General features: G+C 39.1%; 1 protein-coding gene across 2 annotated transcripts in view; it reads right to left on the bottom strand.

Moving 5' to 3' along the window:
• Positions 1-13,867: 13,867 nt before the first annotated feature.
• LOC145987115 (uncharacterized) overlaps positions 13,868-19,916 on the bottom strand; it is a 29,350-nt gene continuing 23,301 nt past the window's right edge. For both annotated transcript variants that reach the window (XM_083121597.1, XM_083121596.1), the window contains exon 3: positions 13,868-18,017. In XM_083121597.1, the coding sequence (XP_082977723.1) occupies positions 13,926-17,924 (3,999 nt within the window). In that variant the 5' untranslated portion in view covers positions 17,925-18,017 and the 3' untranslated portion in view covers positions 13,868-13,925. The remainder of the gene's footprint in view (positions 18,018-19,916) is intronic.

Here is a 19,916-nt window from a genome sequence, read left to right as displayed (position 1 = left end):
GCACAAGTGCTTCGGATCCCACTTTAAACTGTAGGTCCAGTCCCGATTTGCCTTACTGTGCATAAATCACCAAATAAATCAATCAATATAGAATTTTAGGTAGACATTTTTAGAAGGACAGCGGACCCCTTGACCATACCCATCCCTCTCCTTCTCGCCTATGATGTCGAAGAAGGACAAAGAAGACTTTCGTAATAGCTGATATTTAGAGTAAATACAAAATATCACTTGGTAGCTTGCTTTTCCCCAGTGCGATTTCATTTTTTAAATTTTGATTGGGCGTTTTAAGTCCACTTCATGCACAGTAAGGCTAATCGCGACTGGACCTACAGTTTAATGTGGGATCCGAACCACTTGTGCCTCCACCGGGTATCGAACCCGGGACCCCTTGATTACAAGGCGGTGACGCTACCACTGCACCATCGTTCCCCAGTGTGAGTGGACATCTTCAGAGTAAGATAGATCCGATTAGGACTTAGCTATTTTCTGTCAATTCAACATGGCAATACTAATCTGTATCCGGTAAGGATCACCGTCAACTGTGGCGGCTAAACAGGCATGGCAATAACCCGCCTCCTCCTCCCGCCGTAACAGTATTTGCCGCGACGAGAAGTCTTCCTTGCGTGGGGTCAGGGCCCTTTCCTCACGTTGCCTCAGGAGGGAACCGGAACAGTCCTCCTCTTTGCTTTTGCCGGTGTCAGAAAAAATGTCAGTCTGCAATATTTACTTTACGCCAATATTACCAGTTTATGTATGTAATAATACGTACATATTTTAAGACAGGTTCTTCAAGTCTTTATATTTTGCTGTTACCTGCGGTAACAGCGCCTACATGCGCCTCTGCTAACAGATGAAGAGATCAGGAAATGAAGGGAAATTTTAAATTTTATCAAGTTGTCTGAACGTTAAAAATTGAACAACTACGAGGAAAAATTTGACAAAATTTAGGAGCAAGGTCATTCGAACATTCTTCTACACATATATGGCGAGATGTTGGAGAAATAAGCGACTGTTCCAGCAGTTTTTCCATAATTCCCGACGTGGGAACGTCATTATCACATAAGGACAGGCTAGAATTTATATAGAGTAGAGAAGGGTAAGACTGCGAACTTTTTCTTTTCAGGTGAAAGATCATACACGGTTGGCACCACTGCTCCACTGTCACTTCGCCTAAGATGGAAACTAGTCGTGGATGTTAGTGAAAACATGTTGGTAGTTCGTTGTGCTGAGAGAGGAAAGCGACAATAATTTTAAGGTGTTTGCTATTTATTTTGATACTAAATTTTCTTATAATTTCTTCACTGTAAATGTAGATAATATCAGGATGTTGATTCTTAGAGGCAGCTGTGTTAATGTAGAGTCCGCCTGTGTATTCGTTTTCATTGCATTGTGCAATGGATCGACAGCATCACGTGCTTTGTTCCCGATTGCAGCGCGGGGCAAGACTGCGCAATAAATTCCAGGTGATGAGATATTTTACAAATCCGCAGTAATTATTGGATAGATATAAATTTCAACCATGTTGTGTATTTAATATGGATGAATCTGGTGTCAGCACAGTTCCATCGAAACCTCCAAAGGTGATAAGTGTGAAAGAGAGAGGATCGGTTAAGAAAGTTTAGTGGAGAACGTGCACAAACCATCACTGTTGTATGTCGTATGAGCGAGTCAAGAAGTTTCATTCCTCCTGCATTCATCTTTCCACGGAAGAGAATGAAATGAATGAAAGCAGAGCTACTTGATTAGGTACCACCATCTACTATTTGGATGATGATGAAAACGAACATCGTTGCTGAAGAAGACGTATCAAGCTGGCTGGCAACATCAAATGACGAATGGTGGCACGAAAACTGCACCTCGTATGAAACAGGAACCTTAATTTGTGATTTGTATTAGCGATCCCCCCAGCTGAGGACTTGATTCACTGTGCCACATATTTGGATGGCACGACAAATGCTTCTCATGTGAATGAGGAACTTTCTTTAGCGATTTGTGTTCCTTTTTATCGAACCTTCATACGAGTATGACTCTGTTTAGAAAGTGTTAGTACGATGCGTATTCTTACTCGAACGTGATCGCAGTCTTACCATGGTCATGCTTTTCGTTTGTTTTCTGATGAAATATTGTTTACTGAGCTTTCGGAAATTGACTGTATGTTGGCAAAGGATAGTGCATTCTGTGTTACTTTTTCCGTATGTTGCTATAGATTCATAACTTCAATAAAACATAATGAACAAAAACTGCGCAGTCTTGACCCATCTTACTCTAATTCTTAACCGCAACTGTTCACGTGTTTCGTTTTGATAGCGACTGCTAATACCTTTCCTTTTTTGGGGGGGGGGGGTATCTCGAGGTATGAAAATGAACATCAGGTCGTTTTTTCCGCGTACGTGTTGGGAACTCCTTTTCGGATCTTCACGAACAAGAGAATGGTGTCCCGCAGGGCAGCGTATTAAGTGTGACTCTGTTTGCCATAGCAGTGAACAGTGTTATGGCAAACATTATTTCCCCTGTGCATGGCCTCCTCTATGTAGACGACCTCACGATCTTTTGTCGCTCACGGAATCTCGCGTCAGCTTCTCGTCAACTCCAACTGACGATAAACCGTTTGGTTGAATGGTCCTCCCAAACAGGTTTCACCTTCTCATCCGAGAAATCCGTGTGTGTCCACTTTTGTCGTCAGCGTACATGTCATTTCGATCCTGACCTGTACATGGGGAAATCTCCCCTGTGCTTCGTGAATGAGGTCCGCTTCCTGGGCCTCATTTTCGATAAGAAATTAACATGGCTACCTCACCTTCGCCAGTTAAAGTTCTCTTGTCTTCGAGTTCTCAACCTTTTACGTGTTTTATCTCATACTTCCTGGGGTGCTGATAGGACGGTACTGCTTCGTTTGTACCGTGCACTCATCAGGTCGAAGCTTGATTATGGATGTGTTGTGTATTCTTCTGCCCTCCCATCTAGACTTCGCATCCTAGACACCGTCCACCATGCTAGTATACGTGTGTGCTCTGGTGCCTTTCGGACCAGTCCAGTCTCCAGTTTGTACGTAGAGGCATCTGAGCCGTCGCTGTCTTTGCGAAGACAGCGGCTGGTAGTGAACTACTTCCTCCATCTTCGCTCGATGCCTTCCCATCCTTCATTTGACACCATCTCCGACGAGAGTAGGCTGGCAAGGTACCGGCTCCACCCTAGTGTCACTAGACCATTTGGTGTTCGTGCAGACGAGATCCTGTCAGCACTTGGTGTTGACAGTGATCTTCCTGGCGTCTCTCCACTCATTCCGCCTCTCCCGATCTGGGAGTTTCCTGCACCTTCAATCGATTTCGCTCTGACTGCCCTTCCAAAGGCTGAAACACCAATGGTTGTATACCAGCAACGGTTTTCAGAACTTCGTGCGAAGCACCCCAATTTTAATGTGTTTTACACGGATGGGTCCAAGACAGTGGAATCTGTTGGTTGCGCCTTCGTCCTAGACTCTCAAAGTTCCAGTTACTCGCTACATCCTGCCTGTTCCATCTATACGGCAGAGTTGTACGCCATTCTAAAGGCACTGGACTTTGCAGACGTCAATGGGCTGAAGAAAGTCCTTGTGTGCTGTGATTCGACCAGCGTCTTGCAGTCTCTGGATTCGCCGTATTCCCGGCATCCGGTAGTGCAACGCATATTTAGACGGCTTGTGTCCTTATCTGCCAGCGCGGATGTACACTTCTGTTGGGTCCCTAGCCACGTGGGCATTCAGGGGAACGAAGCAGCTGATGCTGCCGCCAAGTCTGCAGATGCAGATGGCGACGTTCTCGTCCACCTTTTGCCAGCTAGCGACCTGCGGAATGTGTTCCGTTGTTGCCTTCTTGACACTTGGCAGGCCGAGTGGGATGCGGAAACGGGGAACAAGCTTCACGCTGTTAAACCCACCATAGGTGCTTGGCGTTCCTCGTCCCGTCCCTCTCGGCGAGAAGAATTAATTCTTACTCGCATGCGTCTAGGACACAGCCGTCTAACGCATGGCCACCTGCTCCAAGGGCTGGACCCTCCGTTGTGTCGTGTTTGCAATGTTTTATTAAGCATTCGACACATTCTCGTTGAATGTGTCGATCTTGCTTACCTCCGGCAGACTTTTAACCTTTCTGGCTGTTTGTCATCCCTCTTGGGTGATGACAGCAGTATTTTAACAAATGTTTTTAGTTTTTTGCGAAGAGCTGGACTCTTCCACCGTCTGTAAGGAGGTTTTTAGTTTGTTTGTTCTGACTTTTTAATGTGTCGTGTTTGTCTCGTGCAGGTCTCTTTACAACCTTGCACTTTTACTTTTCCCAAGGGGCTATCTACACCCCTTTTTTAAAATTTCAGTCAGAACTTTAGATAAGGGGACATTTCCCCGTATACATAGAAGGGTGCGAAATGGCCTTAAGTGCCGACGCACCCAGAAATTTTATTTCAATCAATCAATCAATCAATGAACAAGTAACAGCAGTGTCATGTTTAAAACCCATAGTATGAAACTAAAGGAGATGGTTGCTGGCGTTGTACACTTTTCTTGAAAGTGGGCGTGTCACTTTCAGAGCCGCAACCACGAATTTTTGTCTTGGGGGAGGGGCAAGTGCCAGGATAAACATTCCAATAATAATAATCGTAATAACATTGTTATTATTGTTGTTATTATTATTGAAGTAGTAATAGTAGTAGTAGTGTCAAAGACGTTATTATCATCGTAAATCACGTAAAAAGGGGCTAGAAGTCGGTGATAAAGCATTTGTGTTGGCACAAACGATTTGAATTTATTTTTAAAATGTTCAATTTCACATTAATAATGGAAAACAAGCCCACAAACTGTATTTTTGGAAGACAGAAAATCCATGAGAAATGCATTCCGAATATTGTTTTTACACATAATATGTATAACTTGCACGAACAACATGTGTCTTACACATATGCAACATGAGCGACGTAAAATAAGAACATACATGTGTAATATGCTAACACTAATTGTGTAAGGATGCAAAGCTTCTTTAATACATACATGTACAACATATGTTATTTAAAACAGTTCATAACCAATTCATCCACCTCATAATGAACCAACAGCAAAAATTATACAAATTGTCTGAAATGTGCACGCTCCTTTCCATCAAAACAATTGTTCATGCATTTAAGACAAAATCAATTAATAGAAGTCTTATTTCTCTCTCTGTAAATTTGCAATGCACTACAGAAAACAACACTGTATTGCGAGAGAAGCGAGCAAAAACATTTTTAGATCCAATATTTTGTAAACTTAAAACAATGTTCATTAAATATGGCGCAAATAATTTTCACGGAGCGCCATTGCATTCTCCCTTTTACAACTTTTTTCATTTAGATAGGTCGGCTCCCAGGCCCTATCTAGGACTCTGAAGTTGATAAGACTAAGAAAAACAGGCATTGCGAGCGAAGCGATTAAGAAAATTTTAGGAAATATATTTTAATCTGCATATAATTTTAAATTGAGGGGGGAAGTTGTCTCTGTGTCCCATGCAGGTGGCCTTCGCGATCAATATTTGCCCCCCTAGGCGTAGTTAGGTAAGGGCTAGGGGGAGCTAAGCCCCCCAGAACCAGACATTAGCCCCCCCCCCCAAACGCATGTGAGATATGCATCAAATAATTAAGGAAAGAGAAACTGCACACAAAAATTAACAAATGAAACTTTTATGTGTTACTCTTGTGGTGTGGCAGTCACAATTAAGAAAATAATTTTGAATTATGTCCTGATGTAGAATACAATGAAACCATATGTTCCGGACAAGATTTAAAACAAAATAACATTACATTACATTACCGTTATTTCCTTGGAGTGCTAGGTAAACATTGTTACATTCAAACAACAGTGCCACTGCATTCGGTGTTTACATAAATGTAGCCTTTCAACAATGAGTTCCTACAATTGTGCTTTTTTCGAACATGAAAAAGAGAAGCCGTCATTGTAGAGACTTGAACAGAATAGCAGTTTTGATAGGGTAAAAAAACGCGTCAGTTTAGAAAAGTGAATTTACTGTCGGATTAAAAATTATAGATACTCGAGTTAGGTTGATTGATTGATTGATTTAGTTTATTTTACTTCGCGTTTTGTGCCTATTGGCTAATTTGCGAAGATGAGGATGAGTGATGAAAGGATGAAATTGATGAATGGACATTCACAAACAACCAAGCCCGACCGGGATTCGAACCCGGGACCCTTGGCGTCGCAGCGCGATGTGCTAAACGCTCGGCCACAGGGTCGGGCACTCGAGTTAGGATTCCAATAAAAAATTAATCAGTAGACCTACATAAAAACGAGTTAAATCAAAATTTAGAGTATTCAATTCTGCGTTAATCTATGTTAACCATTTTATTTTTGATTATGCCTTATATTTTTTATCGCCGTCAGAAAAAAAAGGGACGTTTTTTTAGCTTTGCAAACGATATCTCTCTCTGAAATTATAATTATATAAATCAGAAACGGCTTGGCCGATCGTGATAAAATTTTAGTAAGTGCAAGTAGAAAAGTTTTAAACACAATTCTTAATTTTTCAGATTTTTCAAATTTGTCAAAAAACAGTTTTTCTCAATTTTGCGAAACAACTTTATCTTAGTATTGGGCAGTCCTACAAATACAATGTTAGTTTTGTTTTTAGTTTCTGTGGATTTGTATTGCATGCGGGACATTTAAAGAGGTACGCCTAAATGTCACGTGAATGGGTCGCGATTCTGCTAGGAGCGATTTAATTGTGTGAAATTGCTTTATTAAATTGTCATCACTACAGTTCATTGGCGATATCACTCTTTTTCAAGTCTTTTGTGTACGTTGTACCGAGTCACCGATATGTATGCAGATGCAGGTTTATTTGGAATTTTCATTGTACGAAGGTGGTGCAGTTGAAAGTTGTGTTCAACTCTCCTGGTGATGGTTGAATCTTGTGGATCACTTCTAGGGATGCTAGGAATGTCAAGGTATCTCTTGGAGTCTCAGGATGGATTCATTTTTCTAGAGGCAAGAAGAAGTTTATTTATTGTTTCAAGTAACCCACAGGAAGATTATGGTAGAAGGATAAGTGCTTATACTTGTTATTCATATAACAGCAAGAAATATTAATCGTATTTTGGAGATTGGAAATTGTCGGAAAATCATTATTTGATGTGATCGTACTGTTTGTGAAATTAAGGCACAGATGACAGAATTATCATTACTTTTAATAGAGACTTTATTAATAGTAAAAGTTAGGCGTCGAGCAAACATGCTTAGACTATTAAATTTCAGAAAGAAAAATAAAGAATGCATAGGCAAAGTGAAAATATAAAACCTGCTTCGAATGTCATAATTGGTTTTCTTTTGAAGTCAACTGACCAGGGTTACATAAAGTTATTTCGTCGACGATCTTCATTTAAAAGTCTAGTTTTTATTTATTTATTTACTTAAAGTTTTAGATACAGTGCTGAAAGACCAACGTTAGGGTAATTAAATAATATTTCACCTATGAATAGCAACTTTCTATATCCTTCATGCCATAATTTATTAGTGCATTTGCTTTTTTTATATATATTTTGTTTCATTCAGACCTTCTATTCAGGCACAAATGGTAATTTTTTTAATAAAGAGATGAATTTATCCTCAAGCCTACATACAAACCAAGATTAGCGCACTTTTCGCGATAATTCAGTAACTTGTGAGGTTCTCAATTTTGTAATAGTCCGTAATTCTTCGTTTCCTTAATTCACTTCTTCAATACACAGTTTCTTAAGATCCGAAAGCGTCATGATATTTATAGTGTTTCAGTTTAGTGCACTTAATTTTAGAGTCAGACATGTATCTATATATAAAAATACACATTATTTTGTTAAGTATTTTTTTTTAAATGTTGACAAAACTTATACGTTGCTGTTCATTCTTATTTGGTTTCTGATATGCCAATAGACGGTACTGGACTGGATTATAATCTGAATCAACGAAACTTAGAATGGCATTGGGATCTGTTAGATTAGATATTAAGCCATTAACATCCAATTTTAAGCATGCATACTATATTGGTAAAAATAATATCTGCATGCTAGTTTTTAATGAATGGAAATTTATTACAGCCTAATAAATAGTATTCTGGGGAGCTCTTTGCAAATTAATAAGGTAGCAAAACAACTAAGATCATCCCTTCTCCTCCCCCCTCTATGATAAAATCATAAATCACACCCTGGTGGTGATCATTTTCAGTTGACGTAGATTTGATTTATTACATACGTACGGAAGATGCCAGTGTCTTCGGTTACAGCTGAACTGTCTTTTTTTGCAATTAGACATATTAAAATATAGCTAATGTCAACCATGGGCAAGATATATTTTCTTCCATATCACTGTTAAACACAGAAAGGGAAATTGTAGTTGACCGACAAAGATTTTTTTTCAGGAATTTATACAGATATGCAAAAAACAGTGCATTTCTATTGAAGCTTTTGGTAATACAATAACTGGTGTAATATCTTAAAGTTTTCTTCCCGATACTAGTCACATGTGGTTCTCAATTGTAGCAAATTTAGGAAAATTCGAAATTTCGTTGTGAAGAAATTAAGGAAATTTAAATTTTTACCATTCCATTATAATTTGCTCAGTACCATGAACACAGGATTACCCATTAATATTATCACATATTAAAATTATACCTTCATTAATCTAAAGAAGAAATATGTTCTTTAATAAATTTGCAACCATCTATAATGGCTTATTTATTCCTTCTAACAATTATATATCTTTTGGATAAGATGATGTGGGGAGTATCTGTCTCCCAAGGAGAACGCCCGCGATGATTTTTGTAATGGATAAAAACATGAATAAAGTTAGCCCCAGCTAGCCCCCTTCCCCCAAGCGGACAGGCAAAACTACGCCTATGCCTCCTTGCGTCTCCTAGAATCGATTTTCCCCTGTGGTTGCGCCACTGGTCACTTTGATTCTTTCTCTAAGATGACATGGATCCCAATTCTCATAGATACCTCTATAACAATTATAAATAAATATAAATTTATTAATTTATTAGTGTGACTTAACAACAAGAAAATATATAGAGAAATGAATACCTACATTTTCAATGTGCATTCAAGTAAATACAATTTTTGAAACCGACCAACACCGACCACTGGCGTACGCAGGATTTTTTTCGGAGGAGCTGGGCTTGTAGAATTGGACGGTGCATAGCTGCTTTCAGTACAGCAGAAAAGTTTCTCAGTTTGGGGTAACCTACACACACACACACACACACACACACACACACACACACACACACACACACACACACACACACACCCACACACACACACACACACACACACACACACACACACACTCACACACACACACACACAGACAGACACCCGCCCCCATCCACACATATATATAATTTTTAGAGTAGCACACAAGGATTTCCTGTTCTTTAATGGGAAGTTTACATACGTTTCATTTCTTTATTTTTTAGAATTTATGCATAATAATTTGTACTTACCACTTTGGGTTTTCCCGACTTTGACGTCTTTCATTTGAACTTTTTTACTTCCAAAAAGATACGCGGGGGGGGGGGGGGACTACAAACCCTTGAGCCATTTCTGCGTAGCCAGTGACAAGGACTGTAGGACGAAGGTTTCATGATTTTCTCATGTATTAAAAAACACAATGGCATGCAAAAATATCCATCATTATCCATTAGTTTTGAGAACATTGTTGCCAGAAAATTTTGTTTTCATGAGTTCATTGGTGGACTAAATATTTTCAGGGAAGCTATGTTCTTTCTAGTGGCTAATTTGTAATTTTTGTTCTGAGCTCGGAACACCCATCAACCACTCTGTTAGCTAGGGCTGCTATTAATAGGCTCTAGAAATGTAGAGCTTGTTCATCAAAATATACAAAGGTGAGAGCATGGCTTTTGCATCCTTCAATTCTGAGTGTTCTATTCTAATTTTTCTCAATTTTCGTAACACCACGGCCCGGTAAAGCCTTTTTCTAAACTAATCTTCACAAATATTTAAAAAAATATATATATGTACACTTGAAATAAAATATTAAATAAATTATGACATATTTATAAAAAGGAATATTTCGAATATAGTGTGGCTTATTGAGAAATATTAGATTAAATTAGTTGTCAAAAAATGGATCTAATGTCTTGCTGCCTAGTCAAACTGATGCCAAGGCTTATTCGATGTTCCGGGAATCTTGAATGAGCAAACGAAAACAAGTCTCTGCGCAAGTTGTGTGGATTGTGTGGAGGAGGGAAAAACGATTACATGCAGGCCCGCTCACTCGCTTTCTTCCCTTCTCTACTGTTATGTGTGGCCTTGCATCAGAGGTTCCCGAGATAGTGTATAATATACCGGATCGAAGCGGTTGAAAAACACTGCTTTAATTATAACTTACAACCACTTGATGATATGTTAAGAATTGCCAGATTACATTGTGATTATTCTGAGTATTAGTTGTACATACACGTTATGATTTTCAATGGATTATACCAAAGTACTTGGATAGATAATGTCCAGGAAGTTTATTTTCTAGCTTCTTCCCTGTTTACTTCCGCGTCTATTGCAGATATTTGATTGTCACGATTAGCTCACTCAGATAATCCATTAGATAAATGTATTTCGTAAATTATTTTTATCAGAACAGGAAGTTCAGTTTTAAGAAATTTATTGTGAAATTTGTATTCCGTTTTAAAATACATATTTATCATTTGTCTGTGTCAGGCAACTGGCTTAGTACGACTTGAATTTCACCTGTCGATCTATTAGAATTGCTACCAACCAGAAAAATACATACATACATACACTACCTAATAGCCAAATGCCACCGAACACCCAATTGAACGTGGCGGTAGTGTTATGGTCTGGAGCTGCTTTTTCTGGTTCTTGGCTCGAGCCATTAATGTTGGTCAATGGCAACATGCACAGTGGTGTTTATGAGGACATTTTAGACAATAGCATGCTGCCCATACTGTGGCAATAATTTGAAATGGGTCCTTTTCTCTATCAGCACGAAAAATGCCCCTGTCCATAAAGTAGTGTCCATTGCATCGTGGTTTGAGGACAATCAGGTGGATGTGCTTAGCTGGCCCACTCAAAGCCCCGACTGGCACCCCATAGAACATCTTTGGGATTAAATGGAGCGTCGATTGTGTGCCAGATCCACTCGACCCAAAACAACCAATGAACTATCCACGAGGCTACAGGACGAATGGAGGAAAAATACACCAGAACTTAGTGGAAAGCCTGCCCCTAAGAGTAAATGCTGTGATAATAGCGAAGGGAGGTCCGACATCTTAGTTACCTGGCTGGTGTCTTTGGAATGAACAGCACTGGGTGTCCGGTGACTTTTGGCTATATAGTGTATATACGGTATATATATGCTTATATTTTCGACTGGATTGTAGGGGGTGGCTTTCCGAAAAGGCACCCCAATGTCAACGCCATTTCCATATACTACACCCTGGACTGCATTTTGTAGACTAACGCTGCTCTGGCGTCTGTACTCACAGGATAGTCCTCTGCGGACTTGTTTTGTCTTCTGTCCGTGTGTGCTTGTCATTGTCCCTTCATTTTATCACTATTCATCCTAATTTTCATGATTAGCCAAAAGTGGTAGAAAATCGAAATAAAATAAAACAAACCAATACTTTTTTGTTTAGACTATTTCGATTCTATTATGATTATCAGAAGATTTTTGAATTTATTTTATTTTATTTTTTATATTTAGCGTCGCTTTCCTGCTAATCGCAACGATGAGGATGAGTGATGATATATTAAAATTGATGAAGGGACACTCACAAAGAACACCAATACCCTGCCCAGGTTGGGATTCGAATCCGGGCCCCCTGGCAGAAGGCTTTGGACAAATGAATATTGAAGCACTTGCCTATATAAGATGCAATTGTAAATTTGTGTTTAAATTTTAAAACGGGGATTGGGTTGGAGGAAACGATCGTCTCCTCCCAAGAGACATCTAAAACAGAGAGGTTAATAAATCTTCAATTAATGTGAGTAAGTTATTGATCGCCCCCTCCTCGACGTTTACAATTTTGCATTCACCTCTTAACAAGTCTAAATCGACAATAAATCACCTATTAACAAAGGAGTAATTGCCGATAGCTCCCTCTGGGCGTCTAAATTTGTGGATTCAAGGGTCCGGCAGGCGACGAATCTCCACAAAAGATCTTCGGAGTGGCGCGGGGAGCAACTGCTCGTGACCTCATTTTATTTTTTAATAAAATAGTTGGAATAAAATAAAGCAAGCATTGAAGTATTTTACAGAGCCTTAGAGCAGGAAGGAAAACGCCTGGTCCGCCAGTCTACCACTACAAGTACCAAGAAAAAATGCACAAGTAAATGTCCCTTAAGCCCAAATAGGCATTTTTGTATATTTCATTTAGGACTACATTCACTGTGACTGCCACCAGAAAATATTCCCGCCACGTCTGCCTCCATTTTTCTTCTGGTGCCGAGATTTTATTTTGGGTGGGACCCAATCCCCGAATAAAAATTAATGTTTTTTAAAACTTTTAAGGATTAAGAACTGAAACAATGCCTTGCAATGTATCATAAAGAGTGATTCATAATTCTCTCCGGGGTTTCGAACGTTTGTAGTACTAAAACTATAACACATACATCAAAAAGGTGCCTATCAGTACATAAAGAATGTCTCCAAGTTTGGTTCGTACCTTAAAGGTGCTCGAAATGTGCACCCCTGGTGACGCGGAAGACATCAATCAATTGAGTTCATTGCTGCTTCGAATTTCTTGTCATTTATAGACTGTTTATTTGTGGACCAACTTAGGCTCACTCAGTTTCGGAAACTTTTTCTTAGGCACAGAAGAGTATTGCCACCCTTGTCCAAAACTTTCACAAAACTCTCATCAAACCAAGTTTAATGTCAATGGAGGTAAGATAATTTTTGCTGGAGAAACTAAAGATGTCTTGTGAACATTCTTCTCGCCAGTGTTTTTAATGTCTCGTTTTTGCCATTCTTTCTTCATGCATTGGTTTGCTGTGTCACAGCTGTCTCAAAGGTGCAAATATTAACAATACTTTGTATACCCTCTGCAAACCAGTAAGTAGTACCAGAACTTTCAGGTCACTGCACATATTTCAAGTATGGGCTTCTAGTTGATCGCTTTCGGTTGTGTTGCTATGGGATCTACTGCATGCCTCATGAGAGGGGAGGGCAACTGATCCCCATAATGAAGAATCACTGTCTTCAGACTGAATTTGAATGAATCCACAAAGAGGCACCACAAAACATTTCGCTGTCGATTGAAGCTTTTTTGTACGGTTGGTACGGAAAACATTACACCCACCGTATGTACGTACCAGTGAAAATACTATAATGTACTGATTTTCTTACACAAGAACAACGTACAAAGCCCGACAAAACTTTACGCATCAGAGGTACAAAATGAACTAACAAAACAGGCACCAAAATGTCTAAAGTGTTGTCAATATCAAATTAAGAAAATTTCCCCCTACCGGATATTAGGCGAGAAACTGATTGCGTATTTGAAATCAACATACCGAAAATAGTAAAGGACACATGTTTGCTTCCCTGATGCAACATTACTGTTGCGCAAAATTACAGAAAAGGCGGCAAAGGTGAACAGTTCAGTTTAGCTCTGAACTCTTCACCTACGCCCTCTTAACTGCCCACGTAAACACATTTTGAAAACACATTATGAAATATAAATTCACACTTAAAAAGTAAGATTTATTAATATGTCTAGTGTTTGGGAGCCATATCTATTGACGCCTACAACTTCATACATTTGAGAATTATTGTCACCCCTAGAAACCATTCCAGAGCAACTTAAACACTAATTCACAATAAAACACTGACAACAATAGGTATGTATGCATTATTCACCAAACACCAGTTATGAGAATTTCTTGCAAATATCTTATTCCATATTTGATAAGTCGAAATATTCTTCACTGTCAAGACGTTTCTTGCGTTCTTTAAACATCTTGTTACATTCCATTTGCATAAGTATGGATTTCCATTTCGCTAGATGGCTTCTAACATGTTTAAAGTTAGGATGCGACGACAAGAATGGAGGAATATCTGGAATCGATGCATTGTCTACATAGCCTTCCATTGAAAACGTCATCGTATTGCTGCCATTCAATGAGTCATCTGTAATCGACAATGTGAGTAGTGGGTTAGATGAATGTATTTTTCTTGAAGAAATGTATGTCCTGTTGGAATTGCCTTCGTGGGACAGTTGCTTATTGCACAAGAAGGAGATCCTTTTCCACCAGTGTGTTTTCCTGAAATCGACGAAAGTCAGAAACAGAATAAAGATTTGCGGCGTTGCTGTGATGCAGAAAGCATACGCCGAAAAGGTTTTGAATGGAGGAATGGCAGAAAGGACAGCGAATATCCAAGGAAGACCCAAATAGAAGAACAGCTTGATACCTACTACAATATCGTTTGAAGCTTTTTCAAAGATAATATATTTACGAGAGCGAATGTTAGACGCCCTAATTTCTCGTCGAACAGATACAAATACGAAAAGGTTCACCACAGTTACAAATGCAACTGGTGCTACCACAGTACAGTAAAACCAGACACCACTAGGATAGCAGAAGAAGTTGTTGTGTTTCTTGTAGCAATGAGGATCTAAACTGGGTAGTGATACTAAGAGAATGGGCAATGTCCAACCAATTGCGCACATCTTGAGCATATAATTTGAAGTATCCGATAGGTGCATCATAGTTCTAGCTATTTTACAATACACTCTGAGAGCAAATAACAGTGTCCAACAATAAGAAGTTAAGACAAAGTAGTGTAAAATGACGCCCGACAGGATGCACAACGATAACGTATTACCTTTATCCGTGTATGAAAATAAAATGAACATAATTATATTAGCACATTCAGAGACAGCAATATTTAACACAATAAAGTTCGCCACGTTTTTTGTCCAGGAATGGTGTGTTATAGCTGTGTAGACGATTCCAAGGAATCCTAAGAGAGACAATGAGCATCCTACGATAGACATCACCTCCAAAACCAGATCATTGTCAGTTTCCGGGTTGGGAGAGACTAAAAGGGCAAAATTGGTGAAATGATTACACTCACACGTAAAATAATCACCGAAAAGGCTAAAGGTGCAACCTTCACTATCCCAACTTCCTTTTCCGTTAAGTGACGCAAAGTTCCAAAAAGCACATTTCATTTCTCCTGGTTGTATGTCCGTTTTCTTATGTCTAAACCTCAACCTTACATTGTGGTTGCATAAGTTATCTCCCTTCTGAACAACATTCACCACTTTTCCATGCCATACACTCGAGCAATAGTCAGGAAATATCGACGTATCGTCGAGAACAGCGAGCACGATTCTCGAAGTTGCTTTATCTTGAACAAAGTCACATTTGAAGTCACGGAACACTTCAATCAGAGTATCGAATTTCGCCTCTTCAACTTCACGTTCTACGATATCCTCAGGTAAAACACCTGAAACGCCAAACTTGAAAGTACTGTTTGCAACAGAAACATTTCTTTCTACGATAATGAGTCCCACGTGTGTTGTATTTGCTTTGATGGAATCGTTTATTGTAAGTTGTTTAAGGATCTCTTCAAAGCTACTTAGCATAATTCCTGTTACATTTCTTTCGTGCGGCTTAAATACATTGGCCTTGGAAGCACCGATAGTATCATTCACAACATTGAGAAGGTCGGGTATTATTGTGTAATTGAGTGTATGAGATACGTTAACCATATTACTAATAACTTTCGCTGCCAAAAGAAACACATCCGACTTATCACTTTGATCAAGCTGATCAGCATAATGGTGGATCAAAATTGACACGTTTCTCAGAATGTCTTGTGCATTGGAAGAAGTTACATTTGTGTGTGACAAGGTTTCAAGTGAAGGAATCTTGGTTATTTCATCCTGCGTATATTCGGACTCAGAACTGAAGAGAGCCACTAGATTGACTGTGTTGGCTATGTTAATTATATTGGTACATTCGCATTTGCACAAAGGATTACAATTTGTAAAGTTGCACCCCGTATCAACCCACTGTCCATGTGTACTATTATACTCACTCCAGTTCATGCACAAGTATTTAGATTTTCTTGGAGCAACACCAACTTCCTTCTTTTGTACTCGGAAAGAAATATTTGTTCGACAATTATCAAAGCATTGTCCTATACTTAAGCTCACTATATCAGCAATATAACTTCGTAAATGTAGATGTGAACCAACCACTTCATTGTTTCCAGGAATGAAAATGTTATGTAAGTTTTTGTATGCAAGAAGCACAGCATACAAGCTTTCATTAGTTTCAACTACTAATTCTACATCTCTGGAAATTGGATTCGTAATTTCTAGAATGGAAATGTAATCTTGCTTCTGCAGCGCTACACTGACATGATTGGTATCAACATTGTTTGACGATGTAGGTAAATTCTGTATGCCTATTTTACGGAGGATATCATGGAGCTTTCTTACTGATGATACGCTAGAAGTCACTGTAGGCGTTCTGGATATCGCTTTACTTATAAATTCATCAAACATGTTGATTACTAATGGTAGAAAGCTCTTCCCAGTACAATGTTCTGCAAAGTAGTCCCAAATAACTGATTCAAAGTCGTTGATAGTTACATCAAACGGACTAGCTAATTTGTTTGCTGAACTGTTTACCCGATAATCGAGTTCGCTTAAACACGTCTCATGCAAATGCACTGTAACCTGGCTAACACGTGTCGGAGGAGACCATCTAGTGCCTTTGTTGAAATTCCCGCTACAGGTCCTTGTCCACGGCCATTTACGTGGATCTACATTGACATGTTTTGGAACGGCCACCGACCCAGGACAAGTTCGAGGCCAATACACTCCATCGAAAAGTTCTTCTGGGCAAGCAGTGTCTTTGAATTGAACATCTATTATGTTAGAATCTCTATCTTTAAGCTCCTTAACTTTGCCGGCTGAAATGCATTGTTCGGTTTCCAACATCTTAGCATGCGCTAAATAGGTAGTCACTTCGCTCGTTCTATTGACTACTCCTTTAACTATCACACCAGCGTTTGCACAATAGTTAGAGTTCAAGACAAAGCTACTTCTGTAATACCTTGCACTGTACGTCGGATCGCAATCGCGGTAGTAATTGCATTTCCTCTTGCGATACACTTCAACGGCTAATTTTGCTTCCTCAAGAGCTACGCTGCAGATAAGGTGTTTGTGAGATTCGATTACGCTGTAACTACCTTTCAGAAATCCCTGACACCAATAGTATCCTTGCCCGTAAGCCTCAAGCGAGTACATATGAGTAGATGTAGTCGCACGCAGTTTTTTAGGAGTTACCCTACGGTTTGCAGGTCCCCTGGAGTCGGTGAAACAATACACTGGAGGAGAACTGTCAACTTGAAGAAGTGCCTTTGGTTGCTCAACTTCTACTAACAAATGGGTTTCGTTTTCCCTGTGTAATGTAATTTTCGCAGTAAGTCTCTCGGTGACGTTGCTTTGGGATTCGGACTGTCTCATAATACATATAGCTGGAAGATGTTGAGAACACTCCTTAAGAACTAGTTTCCGCACACTTTGAGATCCACTATAAGCCAAACACTGCTTCTTCTCATCATAATAATTCCCTCCGAAATCAGCTTTTTCCTTATCGTACTCAATATATGTCCCATACTTATCATACTCTCTGGGAAACATGTGCAGAAGAGGACCGTAGGAACTTTCTCTTCTAACCTCTAACCAAACCGCTGTGTGGTTATTTGTGACAGTATGAAGTAAATCCTCCAAACTTGGATGACTTAGGAAACTGAAGAGTGAAATTGAACCACCTCTCCGCAAGCAGTCTGTTGTTGCCCCAGTCCAATCCATGTAGTTTGTTAGTCTTGCACAAATGTTGTTCGAGATTTGGTGGAAATCTCTGGGGCACATTTCTGGTTGGGATCTTCTATTTCTTTCCAATATCTCTTTCCTTGCTGTAGCGTTGAACTTGGCATATTTTGAAGCAACAAGTCGAAGGTCTTTCTGAAATTAAGAGGGAATATCACAAATTTCCAACTACTAGTAAATATAGATAGATATTAGTTCTTCATTAAAAATTAACATATTTTATATTTAATAAAGTAATGGTTATTTATATTTATACTGCGTGCAGTGGCAACTGATGGGTGAGCATCTCAGATTCGGACCCGGAAGCGCTCTCAATTACCTACGCTCGTTTGTTTCTACGTAATGATGATAATTGTGTTGTTAATCAATGTGTTAAGAGGGCAACGTGAGTGTCGAGAGAAGAGAAGGGGTTCTTTGTTGTTCTTTGTTGGGTTCTTTCTCTTTTAGTACCACCCTTTGACGAAGTGGAAAAATCGTCGTCTTGTAATCAAGAGGTTCAAGGTTCGATACCAGGTGGAGACACACAGTGCTTCGGACCAAACTTTTAATTATAGGTCCAATACCGATTAGTCCATTTGTGCATAAAGTGAACTTAAAGGAACTCAAGAAACAAAACAAGAAAACCTCAAACTTTCTCTTTCAGCAATAATGTTTATTATATTATTTCCTCTACTATCATAAAAACAGTCTGATTTGATGATCTACATTTTAATTTGCACACGATCACACACTATAACCATGGAGGTCCGCAGAATTTTTGGTAGGGAGGCGAGGTATTTTTTTTCCAGGGCGGCAAACGAGGTATATTTTCCCCCATGATAGTACTGTTCCCTCAAGAAAAATTGCTTCACTTTGAAGTTATCGTGTTCCTGCAACGCCAGGGGAAATGGGGTAGGGGCGCAAAAACTGAAACTTGCGCGGGAGGGGGGGGGGCGCAGAGCGTGTTAGTTACGCTACTGTGTACAAAATATGTACATAAATATGTAACAATAATTGATAAAATATGTACCTAAATATGTATTATCAAAAGGATGTGTAGATAAATATGTAACATGAAAGAATATGTAATATAATTAATAATCAAGTATCGAAGCAAATTCAAGAATTCTGCTAGATACATATCCGAGTATTGTTTACGTTTGTGCTACTCCACCTACTACGAGCGGTGCAGCATTGTTCCACACTTGCAGCATTCAAATTCGGCGTAGTTGTCAAATTTCCGACTGCATTGAGGCAAAGAGATTGTTTTTTCGAAACAATCGAATGAAAATATATAGCTACTTTTGTACTTTTGTACAAGTGAACATATTGTGTAACTCGCTACGTACAGGAAAGTAGTTTTCTTGTCCATCGATGCCAAGTTTCTAGGTGCTTTGCCTAAACATAAAAGGGAATCGAAAATATGTAACCGGAAAAGGTGGGGAGAACTCCAGCATCTTCAATTTCTTTTTCTTCAGTCTGTCTTTCAACTTGGCTGGCAGTCAATTTTAGGTGACCGTAAGCACTATGCATCACATTGATTACAAAATATGACATCACATGAGCTACAAATTTTATTCCTCATGTTTCAGAGATCGAAAATATAGGAAAAAGGATGAAGATAAGGAAAAAAAATACCGAAATACTTATGTTGTTTTATGTAAAGTAAATTAGCAAATATGTAAAATATGTAATATCATGGCAAATATGTAAAAATATGTAACATAAAACGTATGCAAAATCATGTTAGTTATATAATTCGATGACACTTTCCTGTTCAAGGTGTGCATCTAGAAACGAATATAATATGTAATTCCATATAAATCCGGGCTCTACTCAACACAGGGTTTCGAGGAACGAGGTTGCAACACTACATGGACAGAAGAGGAATGTCAGTGCTTGCCTTGGGGTAGTTGCTCACAAATTTTGTGTGCGAATGGAGTTCTTGGAAAGTCAACTGATCCAAGCCAGAAAAGCTTACTTATCACTTCCTCTATTCCCTTGCTAAAATCAGCAAGAAAGGTAGCTTTGAAAAGTAAGAGCTTCAGTCGACTA

The sequence above is a fragment of the Lepisma saccharinum genome, chromosome 4 (genome assembly GCF_977018435.1).
Source record: "Lepisma saccharinum chromosome 4, izLepSacc3.1, whole genome shotgun sequence".
Lineage (NCBI taxonomy): Eukaryota > Metazoa > Arthropoda > Insecta > Zygentoma > Lepismatidae > Lepisma > Lepisma saccharinum.
The sequence above is the reverse complement of the archived record's forward strand: the minus strand, read 5'-3'. Positions and strand labels throughout refer to the sequence as shown.